This window comes from Phoenix dactylifera, chromosome 7, assembly GCF_051530095.1.
Source record: "Phoenix dactylifera cultivar Ajwa chromosome 7, Ajwa_hap1_PhDact_Kaust_v1.1, whole genome shotgun sequence".
Lineage (NCBI taxonomy): Eukaryota > Viridiplantae > Streptophyta > Magnoliopsida > Arecales > Arecaceae > Phoenix > Phoenix dactylifera.
The window spans coordinates 34,025,420-34,047,130 of NC_143196.1; the positions used below are offsets into that span (position 1 = coordinate 34,025,420).

Sequence of the window (21,711 nt, forward strand, 5' to 3'; positions counted from 1 at the left end):
CCTAGGCCCGATCTAAATTTTTTGGATTTGGATTAAATTGGGTTTACAATTCAAGACAAGTACCTTGCTATTCTTTTATAACTAAAATATAATATTGAATAATTGAATATAAAATTGTTAAAGAGATTAATAAATAGAAAAGAGCTAGTATAGACTTGAACTTTTATTCAAAAATGATTAATTTCATTCAAGTAACTAACCATCTTAAGTTTGCAAACTATAATTTTTAAAATGTATATTGATTCGTGCATTATAAATATGATTAAATCAAATCAAATAATGAAATATGGATATTCAAACATAACGAAGCGAAAACAGATGAGAGAAGATACAATTATCAAGATGAAAAGAAGAATTAATGCAAAAAATAGTTCGTTCAAATTGAGTGAGAAAGATATTTACAATAAAGAATGGGGTTTATATGATTTGGGTTTTTAGATTGAGCTAGATGGGTTCGGATCATGCTGGTTCAGAATGAGAAATACAGGATCCTGACTCAACCTTGAATTTAGATCTATTTTCAATTTGGAATCCAAATTAATTCATAGATCTTGGTACAAACATACTATATCTGTAGATATCACCAACTTTATAAATTTATATTGAGTGAGATAATAGGGTCAATATTTTTTGAATATTTCATATCAGGAGGTGCTCATACTGATGTAGACAAAGATCTTGATTTTTTTGGTACATAAACCAAGATCTTGGTTGACATGAGAACCTATAACTTGACTTAAATCCAAACTAAATTGGCTTTCAATCTGAGACTTTGATACAAATTCAAGAGTATGGACGTGGCAAGCCGCTGGGGTTGAGTAAAAACTGTTAGACAATAACAGGTGAATGAGAAAATAGGCTCAAAAGTAACCCACTTAAAAGGTTGCTTCTTAGAAGAGGTGAGTCTCTTTAAAAGAGATGCATCTATTCATTTGTATGGATGCATCTTTTTATTTTAAAAACATGACTATACGTAGGGATGTATCTATTCATTTAAAAAGAAAAGACATGTCTCTTCACTTGGTGTCTGTTCTGAACAATCACCATGAACTTTATAAATAGACCCTTCCTCCAACTATTGTAAACACTGAATTTTGTCCAATTCATTTAGTTCTTTCATTCTAGAGTTCTAAAAGAGCATTAGTGAGTTCATTCAAAGAGAGTACAAAAATTTAGTTTTTTGATTCGCCGTACAAACAAATCGGTGTGCTCCTTTTGTTTGTGAAGATCATTGTATCCTGGGAGGCAGACACTCAAAAGATCCAAAGTACCTATGTGGAAGGCAAAATTTGTCTTAAGGATATAGTGTCAGACACTAGCCTTGATCTTGCATAGTTATGATAAATCTTCATTCGAGATTAGATTCATTTATTCATCTATTTATTATTTAATTTATTTTATAAATTCATAACACACACAAACAACAAAAACCCCATCCCATATTGCCATGTTGGGTTGGTGCTAGGGTTCAAGTTCAAGAGCATATACCCAAACCAATCTCAAGTACCATCACTAGCAGAGAATTAAATATTAATCTAAAGTACCATCACCCGCGGAGACATGAGCATGCATTGTACCCAAAATTTTCAATTGTTTTGGGGCAAGTTATCATCCCAGATCTATTGAAAAGTTTAGATACGCTTGACCCAATTATACCTAACCTAAAAACCCTATCGACGTCCCCTTAAGAGAAAATCTCTACATTTTGGTAAACGTTCAATAGATTTTGTTGCATCGTTGCTGCCAATCTGGGCATCAGCATGGGAACTGAAAAAGGATAAGAAACGGACAACGTAATCTATGGTGCCCTGACAACAGCCGAGCTTGGGGAGTCCGTCAGCCAATGCAACCGCATGGATCAATTCACCACAAGAAGATGATGCATACTTGATGGAGCAAAGTGTCATGCAATATAAGCAATGTTATATCATTAAAACCTTTAACGATGCTAACGACAATGATCGACGACCAAGGGCGGCTCAATATATTTGGAGGCCTAAGGCGAATTCATTAAAAGAGGCCTTTTTTTTTAAAAAAAAATAACATTTTTTTTAATAAATGCAAAATATTTTAAAAATTTATTTAAAAATAATAGCTATTAGATGTTTCTAAATTAGTGCTTACAAGTAGTGAAAAGCTATGAGAATAGGGCCCATTTATGCTCAGCTATTAGTGTTTAGAAATCTAAACCTTTCAGCACCCTTTAACAACCTAGCTATGTGCATTCATCTACACCACAAATGCTTTCCAATGTATGTGAAGAGGCCCTGGCCCAAAGAATTTACAACATACCTCATCACATTAGAAGATAGCCCAAGCTAAGGCCTTGTTGAAGAGAACATTTCCTTTTATCATGCTCACCACAGACCTCACCCCCTGGCCCCTAGAAAAGCTAATCAATCACAAACAAAAAAAAAAAAAAAAAGGAGGTTGAGCTCATTAAACCACACAATATCACTCCCAATTCTCAGGAAAACCCACCCCTCTACTTTAATGGCCAGATGCAGCCCAAACCCCCCACCACGGCACCATACCACCATACTAAACCCCTCAGCCTCCATCTTGAGTCCCTGACCCAATTCCTCCCTGGCTGGCGCCTGGCTGGCTCCCTCCATCCCTCTCCAGAAGACACCCCACAGTCCCCACCCCCTCCTCCCTCTGTCCCTCACCAGTCACCACCTCACCCCCATGCTCACCCGCCCCAAAACCCCGCTCCCTCAAGTCCTCAACTTCGAGTGGTGCATCGCTCTCCTCCAGACATGCAAATCCCTCCTCACAAAAAAAAAATAGAACAAGATTAGAGATCAAAAAAGAAAAAAAAAGGGAGGTTGACGAGATCGAGAGGGATGGAGCCAGGAGGGACTAGGGAGCCCGGGTTCTTGCCTTCTTGTAGTCGGAGCCGGGCTGCCGGAAGACGGTGGACGTGGACCATGGTCTGTGAACCGTTGGCGCTGACAAGATCGAGAGGGATCAATGGAGCCCAGAGGCCGCGGAGGCCGGAAGTCGGAGGAGCCGAGCTGCCGAGGAGAGCTGGTCGCTGGAGTCTGGAGAGGAGAGGAGGTCCGGACAAGACTCCGGAGCAGGGGCGGCCCAAAAACTGAAGCTTTGAGAAATGGGAAGCCTCAAGGGGGGAGGTTTAGCAAAGAAAAGGTTCAGGAAAGAAAAAAAAAAGCTCTGGGAGAGAGGGGGGGGGGAGCACTGACACTGTAGCCCGTTGTTTGTCAATTCTGCCTGCCTACCTATAGCCCGTAGCCTGCTGCCTGCTGCCGCCGGAAAGCACTGACACTGTAGCGGTGCCTCCTATCCTAGGCAAAAAAAAAAAAATCGGGGCCTTCCTCAGGCCGGGGGCCTTAGGCGACCGCCTCAGTCGCCTAAGGCTCGAGCCGGCCTTGTCGACGACGGTCATTGTAGAGATTACTATAATTTAAACTTTAGATATGATTCTAGATAATGATTATAACATCGGTTTTGATTTAAGATAACAACTCTGTCTTTCATTTGAAACATCAAAAAAAAAAAAGAGCAAAATCTTACTGATACTTACCCATATAAAAAGGAGGCCAACAAATTTGGCACTAGCCATATAAATTTTTATACAAGTTGCTCGCAATTGCAAATGATCCAAGGTTGGATTTCTTATTAGATCATGCACAAAATATGTTTTTCAATATTAAAAACTAAGCGATGTAAAGGCTTATAAAGAATTACCTACACTAAGATTTAGATATGCCAAAAAACAACTAATAGCAAGAAACATCCTACAAGTGCCACCAAGGTATGCAAAGAATCTCCGAGAAAGAAAGAAAGAAAACATTTTAACTAGAATTTTATTGAATGGTGCTGTTTTGCTAATAAAACTTAGGTGTTAGGATTTAATCTTTTCAACTACATGCATAAAAATATCAAATAAAAATAGAATTTTTTTGCATGAATACCCTTCTAAATATTTAAATTTACATGAATACCCTCTTAAAATTTATATTTATTTATGTACTTTTATAAAATACTCTTTTTGTACAAATGTTTTTAATATAACGGTTTTTCTAATATCGTTAATAAAAACTATATTTATTTTAATTAAAAATAAAATAAAATATTGAAATTATTTTTTTGTCCTCCATCACGATCGGCTTATAAGTTTTTTTTTGCACATCCATTAATTTTTTAACGGCATTATATGGCGTGGGTACATATGCAAAAATAAGGATAAAAAAAGGAGTAAAATAGCAAAATATGTGTTTTATTAGGGTATACGTGTAAATATCAATTTTCAAAGAATATTCATGTAAAATTTAATATTTAGGGGATATTCATAAAAAAAATTCCATAAAAAGCAACTTACCTCCGAGATGTTTTGATATCTAGAAGTGGGTACGACCAGGGATGCGGACGACTGTCTGCTTAATTCTGTGCGGATTTACTTCCGCATAGAACAGTTATGCACGCGTCCGTACGTTTCCACCTGATGTATATTTGTATATCCTCAAATCCTCATCACTCGATCAAGATCCGATGGCTGTCGTTTGGTAGCACTGTTCTCCATATAAACCCATCAGTGTATGAGCGTCACACCGCAGTGTATTTAAGATACCTTGCTTTTTTTATTTTTATATTTTCCCCTTCGCCGTGTTAATCTTGTCTTTCTCCACACCATAGTGCGGAGGGAACCGAGGTGAGAGCTCCCAAACTTCGCCATCTAGAAACCCTAGTAATTAAATTTCAAGATTGGATCTTTTCGCCATTTTTGGAAGCCTCGATCGGATCTGTTTCATTACTGTATTTATCTTGAAAGTTCTTGCAGTCTTTTCGGTCTTGCCCACGTTGTTAGATGTCTTTGTAAGAGCCGTAGGTTTCTTGATCATCAGTCGGCTGAAGGTTCGGCTCTTTTCAATCAAAATTAGGGCAATGGTCTGTGATTCTTGTCGGTTTTCCTTGTCATGGATACTTTTCTCTAAATTCCTTCTTTGCTCTGTCGTAAATTCTCTTTGTTCAGATGGCCTGGATCTCTTTCTCTTCCCATGGTTTATTATAATACCATTTTTTTTTGTAATATTTCATAGTTTATACATATATGAAGGCTAGCTCCTTTGTCTTTCTGATTATCTCACTTGAAGGCTTGAGCTTCGGGCTTTTCTATTGGATGATAGGTTTCAGTCCGTTCGCTTGAGGTGTAACTTTTGACATCACATTCATTTGATAAGTATCATTTTCTTTCATCTCTATGTGGGAGAAAATGATGTGTTGGTTTTCAGTAACAAATGTCAATTTTACTCCCCTCCTTTCTTGGTTTTGTTCTATTGTTCCTACGAAGATTATCTAGATTTTATTTCTAGAAGAAATTTTTTGTTTATAATCTATAAGTGCCATAATTATTAAATTGATCCACAAACGTCATGGAGAAAAAAGATGATAACCATTACCGTTATTTTTTGTGCATAAATTAGGTGTTTAAGAAAATATTAAACATTTGTTGGTTCTTTGTTCATGCTTTTTACTGCAAATCTAGCAAGAAGAATAACCTGATTTTTTTCTAATTTTACTGCCGTAAAAAATTTATCTATAATTTGATTTTACGTGAATAACTGATGCTATTTTCTTTTCCTTCATCATTTGCACTAGGAGGTACTCAAGTACATTGTATCCATTTATGGCGCCATCTGGGTTTTGTGACGACTTAAACCCTAGAGGTATATACATTACTTACTTAATTTCCAAACCAGAATAATTGTTTAAGATATTCCATGTTAGGTATTCTATATCTCAGTCATCCAGGATAATATTCCACTGCGTATCCTTCTATTTTCTGCCATGTTTTACTAAGAATTTAACCCTTGAAAGATAGGAGTACCAATGGAGTGTTTGTAATCCAAAATAGATCAGATAAGGCTGACTAGCAGGCAATAATTATTTCTATCATTTTGCTTAACATAACACCCACATTTGTTCTTGTAATATTCTCTGTAAACCATTTTATGGATTTATTATGTCATGGTGTATTCTCGTGTTTGGTGTTAATACTTGAACAATGTAGACAGCTTTCTATGAAAAATGTCTACTGTTTGTCTCAATAGCAATGTCAGCATGTATTTGTCCATCCTTTGGATCCAGTTATTCTCTTTTGTTGCCTTGTATAACTCTTATTGCTCCAATATGAAGAGACATTATACAATCACTTTGTAAAGTAACACTGCAAGTGCAAACATCAATAATCTCTTGCAAAACTTGCGAGTGCCTTGTGTTCATCAATGTTGATGTTTTATTAGGTTATTTCTTGGAGAACAAGTGACTGACAAACAACAAAGATGAGAAGATTATAACGTTTGAACCAACTTTCGCTGAACTAGTACTGGTGGGCGTACCGAATAGTGACCGGTTCGGTATGGTATGGGTTTGTACCGTGCAGTTCTAGGATGTGCCAACACAGGGAGATAGAGAGGAAGAAGGACTGGGAGGGAGTGGGAGAGGAAGATGGAGAGAGAGGAAGAGAGTGAAGGGCCCCCGGGGGGGGGGGGGGGGGCTCTCCTGGAGACGTGGATTGATTTGTAGCTAGGTCTCCCAAGTCTGGCGGCAATAGCCGGGGAAGGAGGGGGAGCGAGAGAGAGGGAGGGGCTAGAAGAGGCAGTGAAGGGGCTGAAGGAGGGGGGATCCATGATGGAGCAAGGGCAATCACGAGTGGAGGAGGAGGCAAAGGGGCCAGAGGAGGGGGGAAGGGGGATCTGCGACGCAGGGGGTGTGGGGTGTGGAAGGAGCGATCACGAGCGGATCGAGCCATAATCGACTTGGGAGGGGACTTGTTCATAGGTCCAACCTGCTTACCTAGCCGACAGGAGGAGCGATTCCGGTTTTCTGTTGGTTCGGTTCGGTACGCCCTGTATCTAGTGGTTCAAGATGGTATAGTAAACCTTAATATGATACTTTTAGATAAATGAATAAGTCTTTCCAGCCATCCTCCCATGTTATGGTACAGAGAAATACTTTCTCTCATACCATTTACCTTTTGGGGATTTTATCTAATTTTTGCCTCTTTCACATAGATCAATGCTTATATTGTAAACATTTTGATAATAGAATTGTGAAACATGTGACTATCCAAGTGTTAGCCCTTCCATTGGTCAATGCAGATTGTTGAGTTCCCTCAATTTATTGGTAACTTAACAACAACAACTTAATCTCTTCTACTGAGTGCTATTTTTGGAGACGGCTTTGATGTTCAACACAAAACCCCCGAGCCCTTTGATTTTGACCTGGATTCATGCTTAAGGGCATGAATCTAGCGTTCATACACAAGGAATTAACCTAGAACTTGACCACTACTGATCAATCTCAAAACCTACAAGATCAAGCGCAGGATTTTGCAAAAAATTACAAATTACAGGATTTATCTAGCCTCTCTTCAGGTTTCCAGTGCTGTGAGCTCCAAAATACAAATTACAGTATGGAAGCTTCCCATTGCCTCTCACTCCATCTCCCACCTTGAAATGGTTGAAAAACTGAAAAATATAAATGATTTAAGATGTCCAGCTGGGTACTCAGCAGTCCTCCGCAGTTCATTCTCCGTTTAAGCTTCATCCCTTGATCCAATACAATACAGTGATTCAAGCCCAGTTTGCCATAACTAGGACATAGAAGCCCCTTGCACCAGTTCCTGGCCAGTATGGGGGTGGTACACCTTATCTCCATCCTGTTAATATTACAGATCAATTGAGTTTTTTGTTTTAAGTCATAACTAGTCTCAAGTTGGTTGGCAATGTTACCTGTAGTTTCAAGGCCTTAAGATATTAAATTTTTTGTCCTAAAAATTGTGAAATATAATTGTCCATTTAATGGAAAACGCATATAATAGAACAATTTTATTCATCAATGTCGATCTGGAAAGTTATCACTATTTTTTAGAAGCAATATAAAGAAGATTTATCTTGTGGTTTCATATATTCGTACTGGACCAGCAAACATCATATGCTATGGATGATCGATGACTAATTTTCACTACATTTTCTCTTGTCGACAGATGTTTGTATTGTTGGTGTTGCACGTACACCAATGGGTGGCTTTCTTGGTGCCCTATCATCTTTATCAGCCACCAAACTAGGGTCTATTGTTATTCAATGTAAGATAATATTTTGTTGGTTTTATTGCTCATCCTACCTTCCCCCTTTCTGTGCCTTGTGACATGTCAGCTTATATGTTCAGGTGCACTTAAAAGGGCAAATGTTGACACAACGCTTGTTCAAGAAGTCTTTTTTGGGAATGTTTTGAGTGCCAATCTGGGGCAGGCTCCTGCCAGGCAGGCAGCCTTGGGTGCTGGTATACCAAATACAGTGGTCTGCACTACCATCAACAAAGTGTGTTCATCTGGGATAAAGGGTATGAACTTACTCTTTTGATAGATCACTAGTATCTCTCCATCAAGAAAAGATAGATCACTAGTAGCTACTGCTTAGGTTGTCATAATAAAGTATATGTATTGCTTCTTCACAGCAACAATGTTTGCAGCACAAAGTATTCAGTTGGGAATCAATGATGTTGTTGTCGCTGGTGGCATGGAAAGCATGTCGAATGCTCCTAAATATTTAACAGAAGCGAGGTTTGCAATCTGTTCTCTTGCTTTCCAACGTAATTTTTTGTACATCCATGCATCTAATAAGAATTAATGATATATGAAATCTGAAATTTGTCTCAGGATTTCCTGAGGAATTTTGGAAAATAAGTATAGACTTTTAGTTATGTTATTTCCTTATATATAAGTTTGACATATGTCTGAAATTGGGTTTTTAAAAGAAGGAAGATACAGAAATAGTTGAAACCACAATCGAGTCCTCAAGTGAAGTCTATGAGATACTACTGTTTTTCCATGGAGTACAACATGCGCAAAGAAAAGGTGAAGGCACATAAATTTTATCAATTTTCTTCATCAGGTAACATAGTAGACAAAGATTTAATGCTAGGTGGTTAGGCTTTGTACATGGGTTATCGAACGTATATTAGGTTGGAAGTTTAGGTGTGGGAATCACATTAGTGAAAAAGATTGTGATAGGGTGGTCATCATTAACTAAGGAAGAAAACTAAGGATAGGGTCATCATCATTAACCACCACCCGTACTTCCAGAATCATCATCCAATGTTACTCTTGAAGTTATTGCCAATAGTGTAAGATAATTCTTTGACAAAAGTGGAAAAATGGATAAAATTTCTTAGGATCAATTCTAAACTCACTCCCAGTGAGATCAAAACTTTCATGACCTGACAGCTCTCAGGGTAGAATTGCTTTCTGGTAATAACCTCCAAAAACCAACTCTCCTAAATCTCCCATCAACTAAAGCACTCACATGACTTATGATTTCTGATTAAGTGCTGTATGATAACTTAAAATGTCAACCAAATTTCAACTGATGCACACAAGTCCAGAAATTTTTGTAACAAATTAAAAATTCCTATACTAATTTTAAGTTACATATGAACTTTGTAATGTCCCAAACTTTCTTCATCAAAGGGTCAAGTATCTATACGATTGATTTCTTGTGATTACATAGACATGTAGTTCAACCCCAACAAACGAGGAATTTACTGTGTCTGGTGTACTGATCTTCATTGAAATACATAGAAGCTCGGTGTTGCAATATTTGAAACTTTCCTAGGCATATAACCATCCTTTTGGGGATTATGAACAAGAAATGCTACATCCATGAGTTGGTAAAAACTTTAAGCACTTCTCAGCATTCTTCTTCATATCCTAAGGCAATAATGTGTTGTGTGAGTAACTTTATCCTTACCCTAAATTTTAAAGATTGCCGAAATCACATTCTTGAACAGTCCAGATATTCATGCTTATGCCATAATGTGGATGTTAGAGATCATATGTCTGTCATCTGGAGAATACGTTCTTTCTCAAGTAGGCGATAATCTTGATCTAAAATAGTGTTTTTTCTGATCGTATTTATGGTTGTAGTTAACATGAGTGAAGCAGTTTCTATTCCTCTTTTTGATTGATTTAATGCCATTTAATAAGATTCTTGGCTTCGCCATACTGTCACTGATTTGCCTTGAACATCTCCATTCGTGCAGAAAAGGATCTCGATTTGGAAATGATACGCTTATTGATGGCATGCTTAAAGATGGTCTGTGGGATGTCTATAATGATTTTGGCATGGGAATGTGTGCTGAATTATGTGCCGACCAACATTTGATAACAAGAGAAGAGCAGGTACTTGTATATATTATTTTTCAAGTCATTTGTATTCACGGGAAAAGACCATACAGACTTGGTTTTTTTCTTTTGCAAAAAAATCAAATAGGCTTTGTTGATTGTGGTTTGGTTTTCTTTGAATGGTGTGGCACTAGATCTTAAATGTGATTCATACAGGTTATTATCCTTCTTTATTAGGAGTTCGGTATAAATTGTTTGGATTTATATTCCTGCTGAAGTTGTTATTTAGATTACCTTTGATGGTCTCTTGACTTGTCACTGTGGCATTGGTCTAAACTCTAAAGCACTAGGGAAATTGGCACAATGTTGCTGACTAACCCGACACCATGTGATTTATTAGAGCATTGTGTTAGAAATTTTGTTGAAAATAGTTCCATCAACAGTTTCCAAATTGTTTTAATGTGGTCAATGATGCATACTTTAGTTGTGATTTGGTTTGGGACATTGACCACAAGTGGCACCAGCTATAAAGTTTATAACTTTATGCACCTGTGTTCTATTTCAAGCTGCATCATCTTTGTGCCTTAACTTTTATTCTAATTAATAGTTTTTAAAATCCCTTTTTCTCTGGTCCTGGTTATGTGGTACTAGCATATAAGTAATGTCTTGCAGTCTGTGGTCTCATTTACAAGGAATGTGACTGATTTATTTCCTCCACTTCCTCTAGGATTCTTATGCCATTCAGAGCAATGAGCGTGGAATAGCTGCTCAACATAGTGGTGCATTTTCTTGGGAAATTGCTCCGGTGGGACATCAAAATTTATGGTAGATGCAGGCAGGGGGTTTACCATTTCTTGCATATTTGACTTATTTCACATAATTTCATGCTATGCAGGTGGAAGTTTCTACAGGTAGAGGAAAACCATCAAGAATCATCGATAAGGATGAAAGTCTTGAAAAAGTAATGTCTTATAAAACTTAAGTAGACTCTTTCATACATCACATGCCATTCCACAAAGTATAGATCATAATCAATAGTTATTAGATATATGCAGTCTTTATTTAAAAAAAAGGGAGAATTTCGATAGGGCAGTCTTTAAAGATGCCCTCTTCTCAGTCAGCGAAGGTTAATTCCTTCCTTTTATAATAGTAAAAGAGAATGAAAATAACAGAACTTAAAATTAGGTTAGTGGTTTCAAAAAAATTATCCTGTTATATATATGATAATGATATAACTATATATTTAGATTATGATTGTCGGCTCTACTAGCCTGATTAACAGAATCAAGAATTTTGACTTGAGGTTAAAATTCTCCTTGACATATTTTGAGAACACTGTGTTGTTTTCACTTTAAGATACTGTGGTCGATATCAGGTTGGAAATAGATGGTAGAACTGGTTCATGATTTACCTGCAACATGCAAAATCCAGTTAAAGTTTTCATAGTGTATAGTTACTGTTCAGCCAATTAGTTTTGAAGCTTATGTGATTTTATTCTGGATGCTAAACTTATAGGTACTATCGTCATCCTTCCTGCTTCTCTTTGCAAAATCTGGTATCGTGATATTGATGGAGGCTTGCAATTTTTTTTTTTTTTTTTGTATGACTAGTTTGATCCTGTAAAATTAAGGAAGCTCCGTCCTAGTTTCAAGGAGAATGGTGGTTCAGTTACTGCTGGCAATGCTTCTAGTATAAGGTTGGCTGCTTTCATCTTTGTTATCATTACCATCTTTTTTTCCCCTTTAAGAATACAATATATGTAAATTTTTATTGAATCAGATTTACCTTAGTTTCTTTTCTTTATGTTTATTAGTTTCTGCAGGGCTGCTTGTGGTATAACTTTCTTGCAAACTGATCCCCTAATATGCTATGTGGAATGATAGATTTCTTTGACCTAATTTTCTTTTCAGTGGTGCTGTCCTTGAAATAATTTGTAGCAGAACAGATTCAGTCAATATACAACAAACCATGGATCCATTCTGGCTCCTTATTGGCTTATAAGTGTAGGTTCATTATAATGGACTGAATAGACTCCATGTTGGCTTCTATTCAAGAGAAGTGTTCTCTTTTTCAATGCATGCACTGATATATCCCTGTAGTATTATTAAAATTGTGATTCTCTTACTTCAGCTAAAATCTCGATGATAATGTCTAATTGATTGTAAGTGAAGGATTTATATCGGGTGCTAAATGCTGTAAATTTTATGAAATTTCTAACATCACCATCAACAGATTTAAAGGAGTAATCTTACTTAAAATTTACTGCATAACTAACTCACATATAATAGATCTAATCTGTCTTCTGACAATGATTTTCTATGCTACTAATACTTGGGCCATTTCTAATCTAGAAGCAGCCACTAAGATTTCCCCAATTTTTTCCCTTTTGCTTTCATTAAAAAATTTCCTTCTCAGATAAATTGCTCATGATTATTTTGAAAAGTTGCCTTAGTATATGTGGATTGGCATAGCTGAGTTGAGCTCCCATATATGATGCATCACCTTTGCCCATCCCTTAGAAAAAATGATTTTACCTTTTCAGGAACCCAAGCATCAGTTATAAGTTGACTTTAACCCTGGACATTAGACTTAAAAGAGAGATTCTCCCAGCTTCGCCTATAAGGTGCTCTTGCAGCCAACAGTCTGTTTGTTACATTTATCACAAGATTATCAACATCATCTACTCCTTGTCCAAACCTTCAAGTCTAGTAGACCCAGACAGCTTGTAGAACCGCTCCCTTAGAACAGCAAGAAAGCAAAGAAAAAGCTACCCTGACCTTATTTCAATCCTTGGTGAGAGTAGAATTTTCATCGTTAACCTGCTGCTAGAGATCTCATATCTCCCAAGAGTATGGTGGGAATCAAAAGTTTCAACTATTTTTTTGTTGTGGATGTGAAGATGCATTCTTCTGCAACAGACAAGTGATTGGTGCCAGTTGAACGTCTCTCAATCTGGCCCCCAGAGGCAATGAGGACTTGTTCACATGGAAGAATGATATGCAGTGAGGTTGAGAAGCCGTATCAATATTTTTCCAGCAATCCACAACCCATATCACACATTAGGAAACATCATAAACGTCAAGTCCACCTGCAGCACATTCACCGTTTTCTGGGGAGTTTATCAGCTCCATCATCCGTTCAAAGGAAGTTTGAGGCAAAATCCCTTTAGTCACCACCAGTCTAGGTTAATTATGTTGAATTTCTTCGTTGCATATTTTGCTTTTTTATCCCATGGCTTGGATTTGCACTCTCTGTAATTTTACCATAATTCAGGATTGGATTTGTAAGCACTGACTGGTAATTGGTCAAGTTTCAACCTGTTTAAGCACTTGATGAATTTCATTGAAGCATGATTTTTTTTATTTTTCTCCTGAATACGGTTCTTTTGGACAGTGATGGTGCTGCTGCTTTAGTGTTAGTGAGTGGGGCGAAAGCTAGGGAACTAGGATTGCAAGTGATTGCAAAGATCAAAGGATATGCTGATGCTGCTCAGGTGATTGACCAAATAAAGCAAAAATCTTTTTCATGGCAGAAAAAAGAGAGAGAGGATGCTTCAAATTAATATAGACTGGCTATCTGGAAAATTTCTGTTTTCTTTGGCCTATTTTCATTAAAAGTCCAGAGTTTGGACTAGCTGTTGTATACACAAAGAAACTCAGGGTGTTCCAGTCTTCAGTAAATCTGTAGAGACCCGGAGGGCCGCAACTCAGATGTTTGTGCCATGCAGTTTGGATAAATTATCTAAGACTGACAATCTGCTGTTATGTTCTGAACACTACTCAGCAGAACGCTACTTGGCACATGTGTAGCTGTTAATCACTTTATTGTCAGCTGCTGCTCAATTAATTAACCGAATCTACTTGAATGGTGTGTCGCAGCTGCCAGTCAAGTGAATTATGGTAGTGATTATGCTGAAGACTATTTTCGCTGTTCACAAAATGGCATCGTCTGATCTTTTGGACTCCATTTTGTGTCTGTTTAGCATTAATAAATATCTAGTTAATCCTAAGTTATTTTCTGCTTGAAGCTGATATGAGATTGGTCATGCAGGCACCTGAGCTATTCACAACAGCCCCATCTCTCGCGATACCAAAAGCTATTTCGAATGCTGGCTTGGAGGCTTCTCAAATAGACTATTATGAGATCAATGAAGCTTTCTCCGTAAGTTGAGAACTATCTCTCACCTGGTTTCTTCTCTATGTAAAATTCTTTTTGGCAGAACTTTTAGCTTTTTCATGGTAGCAGGTTGTGGCTCTAGCAAATCAGAAGCTTCTTCGGCTTCCTGCTGTAAGTTACTGTTTTTTCTAAACTGAGGCCCTTACTGCTACAACCTTCTGGGACCTTCAAACATTTGCATTCTGCAGTTTAGATTCATGTCCAGCTGCCTAAATTATGATGAGTTCTTCGTAGACAAGCTGGGCAGGCTTACTACTTCGCCCTTTCAACCTTGTTAACTATCCTACCTCATGCTGCCTGCAGGAAAAGCTTAATGTGCATGGTGGTGCTGTTTCTTTGGGACATCCTCTAGGTTGCAGTGGCGCACGCATTTTGGTCACTTTGTTAGGGGTATGTATCCTAGCATACAAATTATATTTGCATAGCCTGGATCTTCTTATTCTTCCTCCTGCATGTGTATCTGCACATCTCACCGAATGCATGCATATGCATGCATACGTGCATGCGCATGTGTGTGTTGTGTTGTGTAACCTTGATTTCTGCTTTTTCAGAACAAGCATGGATGTTGGTGACTGGCATGTTGTTTCTCCAATTTTTTAAATAAACACGGGATTTTTTTTATCAACTGGCATCTTATCTTAAGAGTTCAGTAGCCTTTGATTATCCATCTGTTTTTTATTAAGGTAGTCTTTCAGGGCATTTCTAGTTTTATAGGAAATAGAAACAGACAACTTTTCATGATTCCAAACATCGTATAATACATGTTTTAAGATAGAGTATTGGCTCAACTGTCATGTAGCTATAAGCTTGTGTTAACTATGGATTTGCAGGTTCTCAGACACAGAAATGGCAAATTTGGAGTAGCAGGAGTTTGCAATGGTGGTGGGGGAGCCTCTGCACTTGTCTTGGAGCTCACGTAAGTATTCTCGGTTTGGCGAGGCTTCGAGTTTGGCATAATAAAACTTTACTGTCAACTTGGCAATGAATTAGATATCTTATTGTAAAACATATATCTTTGGTTTTCTAAAATATATTTTACTTTGGTTTTAACAACCCATCACAAAACCAAGAGCTTTGAGTTTCTGAAGTCCAATTTGAATTTTATTACTGACATTTCTGTGCCGATTTGCTGAGCACTTGATGAAATACACATGGTCCTTTTCCCTTCCCAGGTAATCCTAATCAGCTGTAGTATTTGCATGGTAATAGCCATATCATCTTTAGTCAAAACTTTATAGAACAATCTTGCAGTAATCCCATGTAATTTGTTGAAACCAGAAGTTTATCAACCACCTATTTTCTGAGTGATAAATCATTTATATGTGCAGGCCTCGTGCGAAGACTGAACGCTCTTTGCTATGAGTTTTCTTATTTGGTGTAATTAAGTGTTGTTGTATGAGATCATAAAATTTTGCATCCAGTGTAACAATAAGTATATGATAGGTAAATGTAATCTGCCTATGATGTGGTTGACGTGGTTATGGATGTCTGATATGCCATATCCTCACAACTCAATCATGTCATATTATCTGTTTAATATGTCAACCCTCCATATAAATAAAAAGCAAGGCACGGCTATCGTTACATATTTGCATCTCTGTGGTGTTCAAGTAACATGAGCTTGCATCTAAACATATCTTTCGAATGAGAGTAGAGGAAGCAAAAACAAGAATATTAATTAAAATTGTTTAATACTAGCAAACACCAGTTGTGACACCTGGTCCTCCTTTCAGATGGATAAATTTATTTTTAATGGAAACTCTAGTAGCAAGTTACAATTTTACTGGCAAAGCTTATGCCGAGACTGATTCATGTTTTACAATACAAAAGAAAAAAAATATGGCAGTTTCAACAAGTTGTGACTTATTATTGCATGGTTTGCTGGCTCTTATTTTACCAAAAATAAAACTCTGGCATGCTGCTGCATGATGAGACTAATTCGCGATTTAGGCTTGATAATAAGAAGGTATATCGATGAGACCATTGTCATTCGCATTGCCATCATTGTCGAACAGACCTGGAAATTTTTAAGGAATTGAGATGGAATCTAAATTCTCTAGATTCTAGTTCATCTCTCTCATGAAAATCGCTGTACTTGGACTCCTATTATTTGGTACTGCTTTCTTTACTCGACCTATTTAATGGTTTCATTGCATATGGACTCGACTTACACTAGTGACGCTATATCCAAAAGAGGTGCTAGCTTTCTAAGCTCCGAGAATTTAGACTCTATTTCATGAACTGCACCAGCTTCTTAGTTGCAACAGGATTTGCAGGTTCGTGCTTCTCTAATTTCTCCTGGACAGAGATTGAACCTACGGGAACTGAACCGCATCCTCTGAGATGTGCCAGCTGTTCTAAATTCATCAAAATGAAGAATCTTTAACTAAAGATACTTGGTACAGAGAAAAGGTAGTATTCTAATTTATATTAGAAATCATGATCATATGTTTACAGAAAATATAACGCATATATTTACCTGTATGCATGATCTAAAACTATTCCATAAATATGTCAAACTTCTTAATTTCTATTTTCCCCTGAAAAAGAGAAAATACAGCATACTTTTCATGCAAACTTATAGCTATAATGAGTTCTTAAACTGTCCCTCATCAACTTCCTTCACTTAAAGTTGGAGACATTGTTGTGGATAATTTACATGAAACTTAGGCTATGCCTTATCATGGATACTAGTTTGGACAAATAGCTTTACCTTGTGTTCTTATCACCAAAGATCATGCATGGGACAAAATCTTGTCCACTTGCATAAACAAGTAATCTTGTTAGGTCCCTATCACTCACTTGCATGTTCATGAGGTAGCTCGCTTTTCAGTTGTTTCTATCCCCAAAGTGGGGCTCTGGGAGCGAAGGCAGGGTGCTAGGGATTGTTCATGTAAATTGGTTTCAGTTACACAGTGCCCCACAACTATCAAAGTAATGTGGGGTTGAAACACGAGACTGCCTACCTCTAAGCCGAGAGTGTCCGTCCTTCCTGTCAAGTAGGCTACTTTTTTTGGAACGCAGTCTAGAATAACCATGACCGTGTATATAAATATCTTCGATGCTGTCATTTTGAAATGTCCGCTTCAACCGCTATTTCACCTCCCAATCCATGGCCATTGAAAATGATTTTTTACACCTGCAGCATTTCAATAATGAAGCTTGTATGCGGGCTCAGAACCATGCGATCGTCTTCGTCTTTTTTTCTTCTTTACTCTTTTCCATATAAGCTGTACTTTCTTTTTTGTTGGAGTGACTGGTTAGACTATTTACGCCTTGATTACAGCATCCTTTGTGAACCATCCAAACTGTACTGCATAAACTGGTCAGTGGTCACATGTAGAATTCAAACTACTCGTTTTTTGGAATAAGGAATGGGACATGATACTCTTCTGGTCGGTGGTAGTGTATGATTCTTCTAATATTTTAAGGATGGGGAACTTCGAAACAAGAAACTTATCATGTGCTATCAGACTTTATAAACTTATCATCCTTAGTGATTTAATTTATAAAATGGCAATGCCTAGCTGAAAGAAACTCCTATAGTAGAGAGGCCACTGGCTCGTCAACTTTATAAGTTACATGTCATGGACTGTTTGGAAGGACATGTATTATCTTATCTTATATCTGAACAAATTTCTATGCAGATATTCAGATGCACATGCTGCTTTATGGGGACTTTATGACTATAATTGCATTATTCTTTTGGTTAAGACTTGGAATAATATTTATAGTATTTTTTTAATTAAAATTAAAAAGAAAAAAAATCATCTCTATTATAGAATATAAGTTATGGGCTGAATCCTGATACCATATTGTTACAACCTAATACTTCAGTCCATAAAAATTAGCCAAAAATGTTATTTAAATTTCTTTGTTCTGTTTAAATATTTAAATATATAGCTGATATGAAGCTAAATATATATCAATATGAATTTTTTGATAAATTCAAATGAGTCTGAAGAAAGGAATTTGATTTCTATACATGGTTTTGATTTTTAGGAGCAAACTAATCACCTTAAAAGTTTTCTTTGTAATAGCGAGTCTGTTTAAAGCTTTGACCTCGGGAAGGTGGAGATCGAGCACGAGAAGTAAGGAATTTTTTTTTTGAGGGTGCGAGTGGGCAGGTGGGGTATGATAGGGTTAGGATTTAAGAGAATAGATTCCGGTCAATTACATAGCCGGTCAACAATGTTCTTCACAGCGGGGTCCACAGAGGGTTATTTTATAATTTTGCAGCGACCAACAACAAATGGTCAACAAGTCAAAATATGTATAGAATTGTTTTCCAAAGACACAGACCTAAGACTGGATACATCAACGGGTCCTTGCCCTTCCTCCAAAAATTTAAAATAAAAATCTTTCCTCCAAAAAGCCGCTAGGATGTACCATATATTGGATCCAGCGCAAATGGGACTCATATGGTCAAAAAAAAAAAAAAAAAAAGAGTAAAGGGAAGAAAAGAAAGAAAGTCTAAAGTCTTGCTTAATTGGAAGTTGATTTTGGTTGTGAAAGGTCCATCCTTTTTTTTTTGTTTCTTTTTTGAGTCTATTGGTGTGGGAGTTATATTCTTTTAGAACGTTTTTTTTTTCTTCATAATTAAGAGCAACGCTTTTGTTTGGATTTTTTAAAGTCTGGTGATCACACCGAAAGTCTTTTAGCTTTCATCTTTGTAGAATTTCACTATTGTTGATTTCTCTAAGAAATAAATAGATGATTTTTTTGAAAGGTACCTACTGAGATACGTATGGAGATAACTTTTGTATTTATCTCCAATCAATATACACCTCATTTTCTTGAGCATAATACTTGAGAGGATTCTATTATAATTATTATTTTATTTATAATAAAATTTTATTTAGTATTGCTTTGTAATTTTCTTATAAAAAAATTGTATATAAAATAGTTTATTCTCTTTGCTCCAATTTTATTATATTTATATTTGTGAATTTGGGCAAAACCAAAACAATCCTCCTTCCCAGCAACTTCCATCCCCTATGTTTATTCTTTGTCCATCCATTATTTATTGAAGGATTCGGTGTTCTTCTTTCCTCCGCATCCGGCACCGCCACATCCAATGGCCACCACCAAAACATTCCTCACCACCGCCGCCTCCGTCGCCGCCTCCGCCGTCCTCGTCCGCTCCATCGCTAACGACCTCGTCCCCGAATCCATCCAATACTACCTCTCCTCGACCCTGGCCTCCCTCGTCGCCCGCCTCTCCTCCCAGCTCACCGTAGTCATCGACGAGCTCGACGGCATCACCACCAACCAGATGTACAAGGCCGCCGAGATCTACCTCGGCACCAAGGTCTCCCCCTCCACCCGCCGTTTCCGCGTCACGAAGCACGACGACTCCACCGCCCTCGACGTCACCATGGACCGCGGCGAGGACGTCGTTGATGTCTTCCAAGGGGTGCGCTTCCGGTGGCGACTCCTATCTCGGGAATCCAACCGCCCGATCTTCCACACCCACCGCCGCCGCCACTACTTCGTTGACTCCACCCCGTCGGAGCTCCGCTACTTCGAGCTAACCTTCCACAGGAAGCACAAGGACCTGGCCTTGAAGTCCTACCTGCCTCACGTCCTGGACCAATCCAAAACAATCAAAGAGCAGGCCAGAACGCTGAAGCTTTACAGCAACGAGGACGAGATGTGGACGCCTGTGAATCTCCACCACCCCGCGACGTTCGATACGCTGGCCATGGAAGACCCGCTGAAGAACGAGGTGATGGAGGACTTGGCCCGGTTCGTTAAGAGGAAGGAGTTCTACAGGCGAATAGGGAAGGCCTGGAAGCGGGGATACTTGCTGCACGGCCCGCCGGGGACCGGGAAGTCGAGCTTGATCGCAGCGATGGCGAACTTTCTGAGGTTCGACGTGTACGATCTAGAGCTGACGGAGGTCCGGAGCAATTCGATGCTGAGATCTCTGCTCGTCGGCACGTCCAACCGATCCATACTGGTTGTGGAGGACATCGACTGCTCGCTCGAATTGCAGAAAAGGGATGCCGAGAAGAAGGTAGACAAGGACAAGAAGTCCTCAAACGATGAAGACGACAAGGTGAGCTTCTTCTGGTACATATTATTTTTGTGGCTCATATCCTTTCATTTGGCATGCTTGCTTGCTTGCTTGTTTTTTTTTTTTTTTTCAATTACTACACTAGGCAGAATCTTTCTAAGATCTCTTTTTTTTTTTTTTTTTTGGTTCCTGAATTAATCTTTCTCATGAAATGATCTACAGGTGACACTTTCTGGTCTGCTCAACTTCGTCGATGGGCTGTGGTCGAGCTGTGGGGATGAGAGGATCATCGTGTTCACTACCAATTACAAGGATCGGCTGGAACCGGCACTGCTGCGGCCGGGCCGGATGGATGTACACATCCACATGAGCTACTGCAGTCCTGCCGGGTTCAGGGTGCTGGCTTCCAACTACCATCGTCTCCGCGACCACCCACTCTTCGAGGAGATCGAAGCATCGATCAAAGAGGTGGAGGTCACACCGGCGGAGGTTGCAGAAGAGCTGATGAAGAGCGACGACGCTGAAGTCGCGCTCCGAGGGCTCATCAAGCTTATCCAAACCAAGAAGAAACAAGCCAGTGCTGCTCCAGATCAAAATGAGAACCAGGAGGGTGGAAGAAAGCTAAATGATGAAGGTCAAGCCTGAGATTTTCCTCATTTTTTCTTCTTTTTTTTTTTGCCGGAGAAACACGTTAAAGAATAAAGGGAAAAGGAAGTCAAAAAAAGATGGCTACGGGGGTAGATGACGACCATACATATAGCGAGGCACTAGAAATTTCCTGCAGCTTGGAGTCATTCAGTGTTCATGGACTTAGAAAATTCCAACCATCAGTCATGGCAGTGGCCGGGGTCGATGGTCATACGTTCGGTAGTTACAATGGATACTCGGGAAAGTCCAAAAAACGCGGACTTCTTCGTCTATTATGTATCTTTCTTCCCTTTGAATCACAAGAAAAAAAGAGAGAGAGGATCCACTGGGAGAAAAGGGGCCTCCTTTTAGACTTGCAGAAGACTTCGAACATTTTTATTTTGCCCCGTGGTCTTTCTATAATTAATGATCTCAAGACCATGTCATGCTAAATATTTCGTGCTTGCTAGAGCTCTGTCCAATGCAGTGCTCATGAAAAGAAGCATGACTGATCCTTATTTTCTAACTAATCTTTTTATTATTTATGATAAACAAGCATCCAGCTATAGAAAGTGTGATTAGTTTCTTTTTCCCTATGGTAAGTATTAAATAAATATTGAATGAAATAGAGACCAGATGGCCTCACGGCAAGACTAAGCTTAGGATCGACATCCAAATTGCTTAAATCCATGTTGATATATAGTGGAATTTTGTCGACAACTTTCATTAAAATAGTACATAAAAA

General features: G+C 38.2%; 2 protein-coding genes across 4 annotated transcripts; both read left to right on the top strand.

Moving 5' to 3' along the window:
* The first annotated feature begins 4,590 nt into the window (after nucleotides 1–4,590).
* On the top strand, nucleotides 4,591–15,906 carry LOC103701964 (acetyl-CoA acetyltransferase 2-like). 2 transcript variants are annotated; one of them, XM_008784198.6, is made up of 15 exons: nucleotides 4,591–4,672; nucleotides 5,620–5,687; nucleotides 8,009–8,107; nucleotides 8,191–8,364; nucleotides 8,479–8,584; nucleotides 10,063–10,201; nucleotides 10,872–10,949; nucleotides 11,040–11,105; nucleotides 11,755–11,840; nucleotides 13,538–13,637; nucleotides 14,195–14,305; nucleotides 14,390–14,431; nucleotides 14,624–14,710; nucleotides 15,151–15,236; nucleotides 15,649–15,906. In XM_008784198.6, exons 2-15 carry the CDS (start codon nucleotides 5,648–5,650, stop codon nucleotides 15,680–15,682), a joined length of 1,248 nt encoding a protein of 415 aa, XP_008782420.1. In that variant the 5' UTR covers nucleotides 4,591–4,672; nucleotides 5,620–5,647; the 3' UTR covers nucleotides 15,683–15,906. The 2 variants fall into 2 exon arrangements, with proteins under 2 accessions (XP_008782420.1, XP_008782421.1); XM_008784199.6 differs by having other exon boundaries at nucleotides 4,629–4,875.
* On the top strand, nucleotides 15,734–21,359 carry LOC103701965 (AAA-ATPase At3g50940). Of its 2 annotated transcripts, XM_008784200.5 has the most exons (3): nucleotides 15,734–16,732; nucleotides 19,353–20,381; nucleotides 20,562–21,359. In XM_008784200.5, the coding sequence occupies exons 2-3, from the start codon at nucleotides 19,398–19,400 to the stop codon at nucleotides 20,982–20,984; spliced, it is 1,407 nt and encodes a 468-aa protein (XP_008782422.2). In that variant the 5' UTR covers nucleotides 15,734–16,732; nucleotides 19,353–19,397; the 3' UTR covers nucleotides 20,985–21,359. The 2 variants fall into 2 exon arrangements, with proteins under 2 accessions (XP_008782422.2, XP_088557970.2); XM_088701844.2 differs by lacking the exon at nucleotides 15,734–16,732 and having other exon boundaries at nucleotides 19,299–20,381.
* The last annotated feature ends 352 nt before the right edge of the window (nucleotides 21,360–21,711 follow it).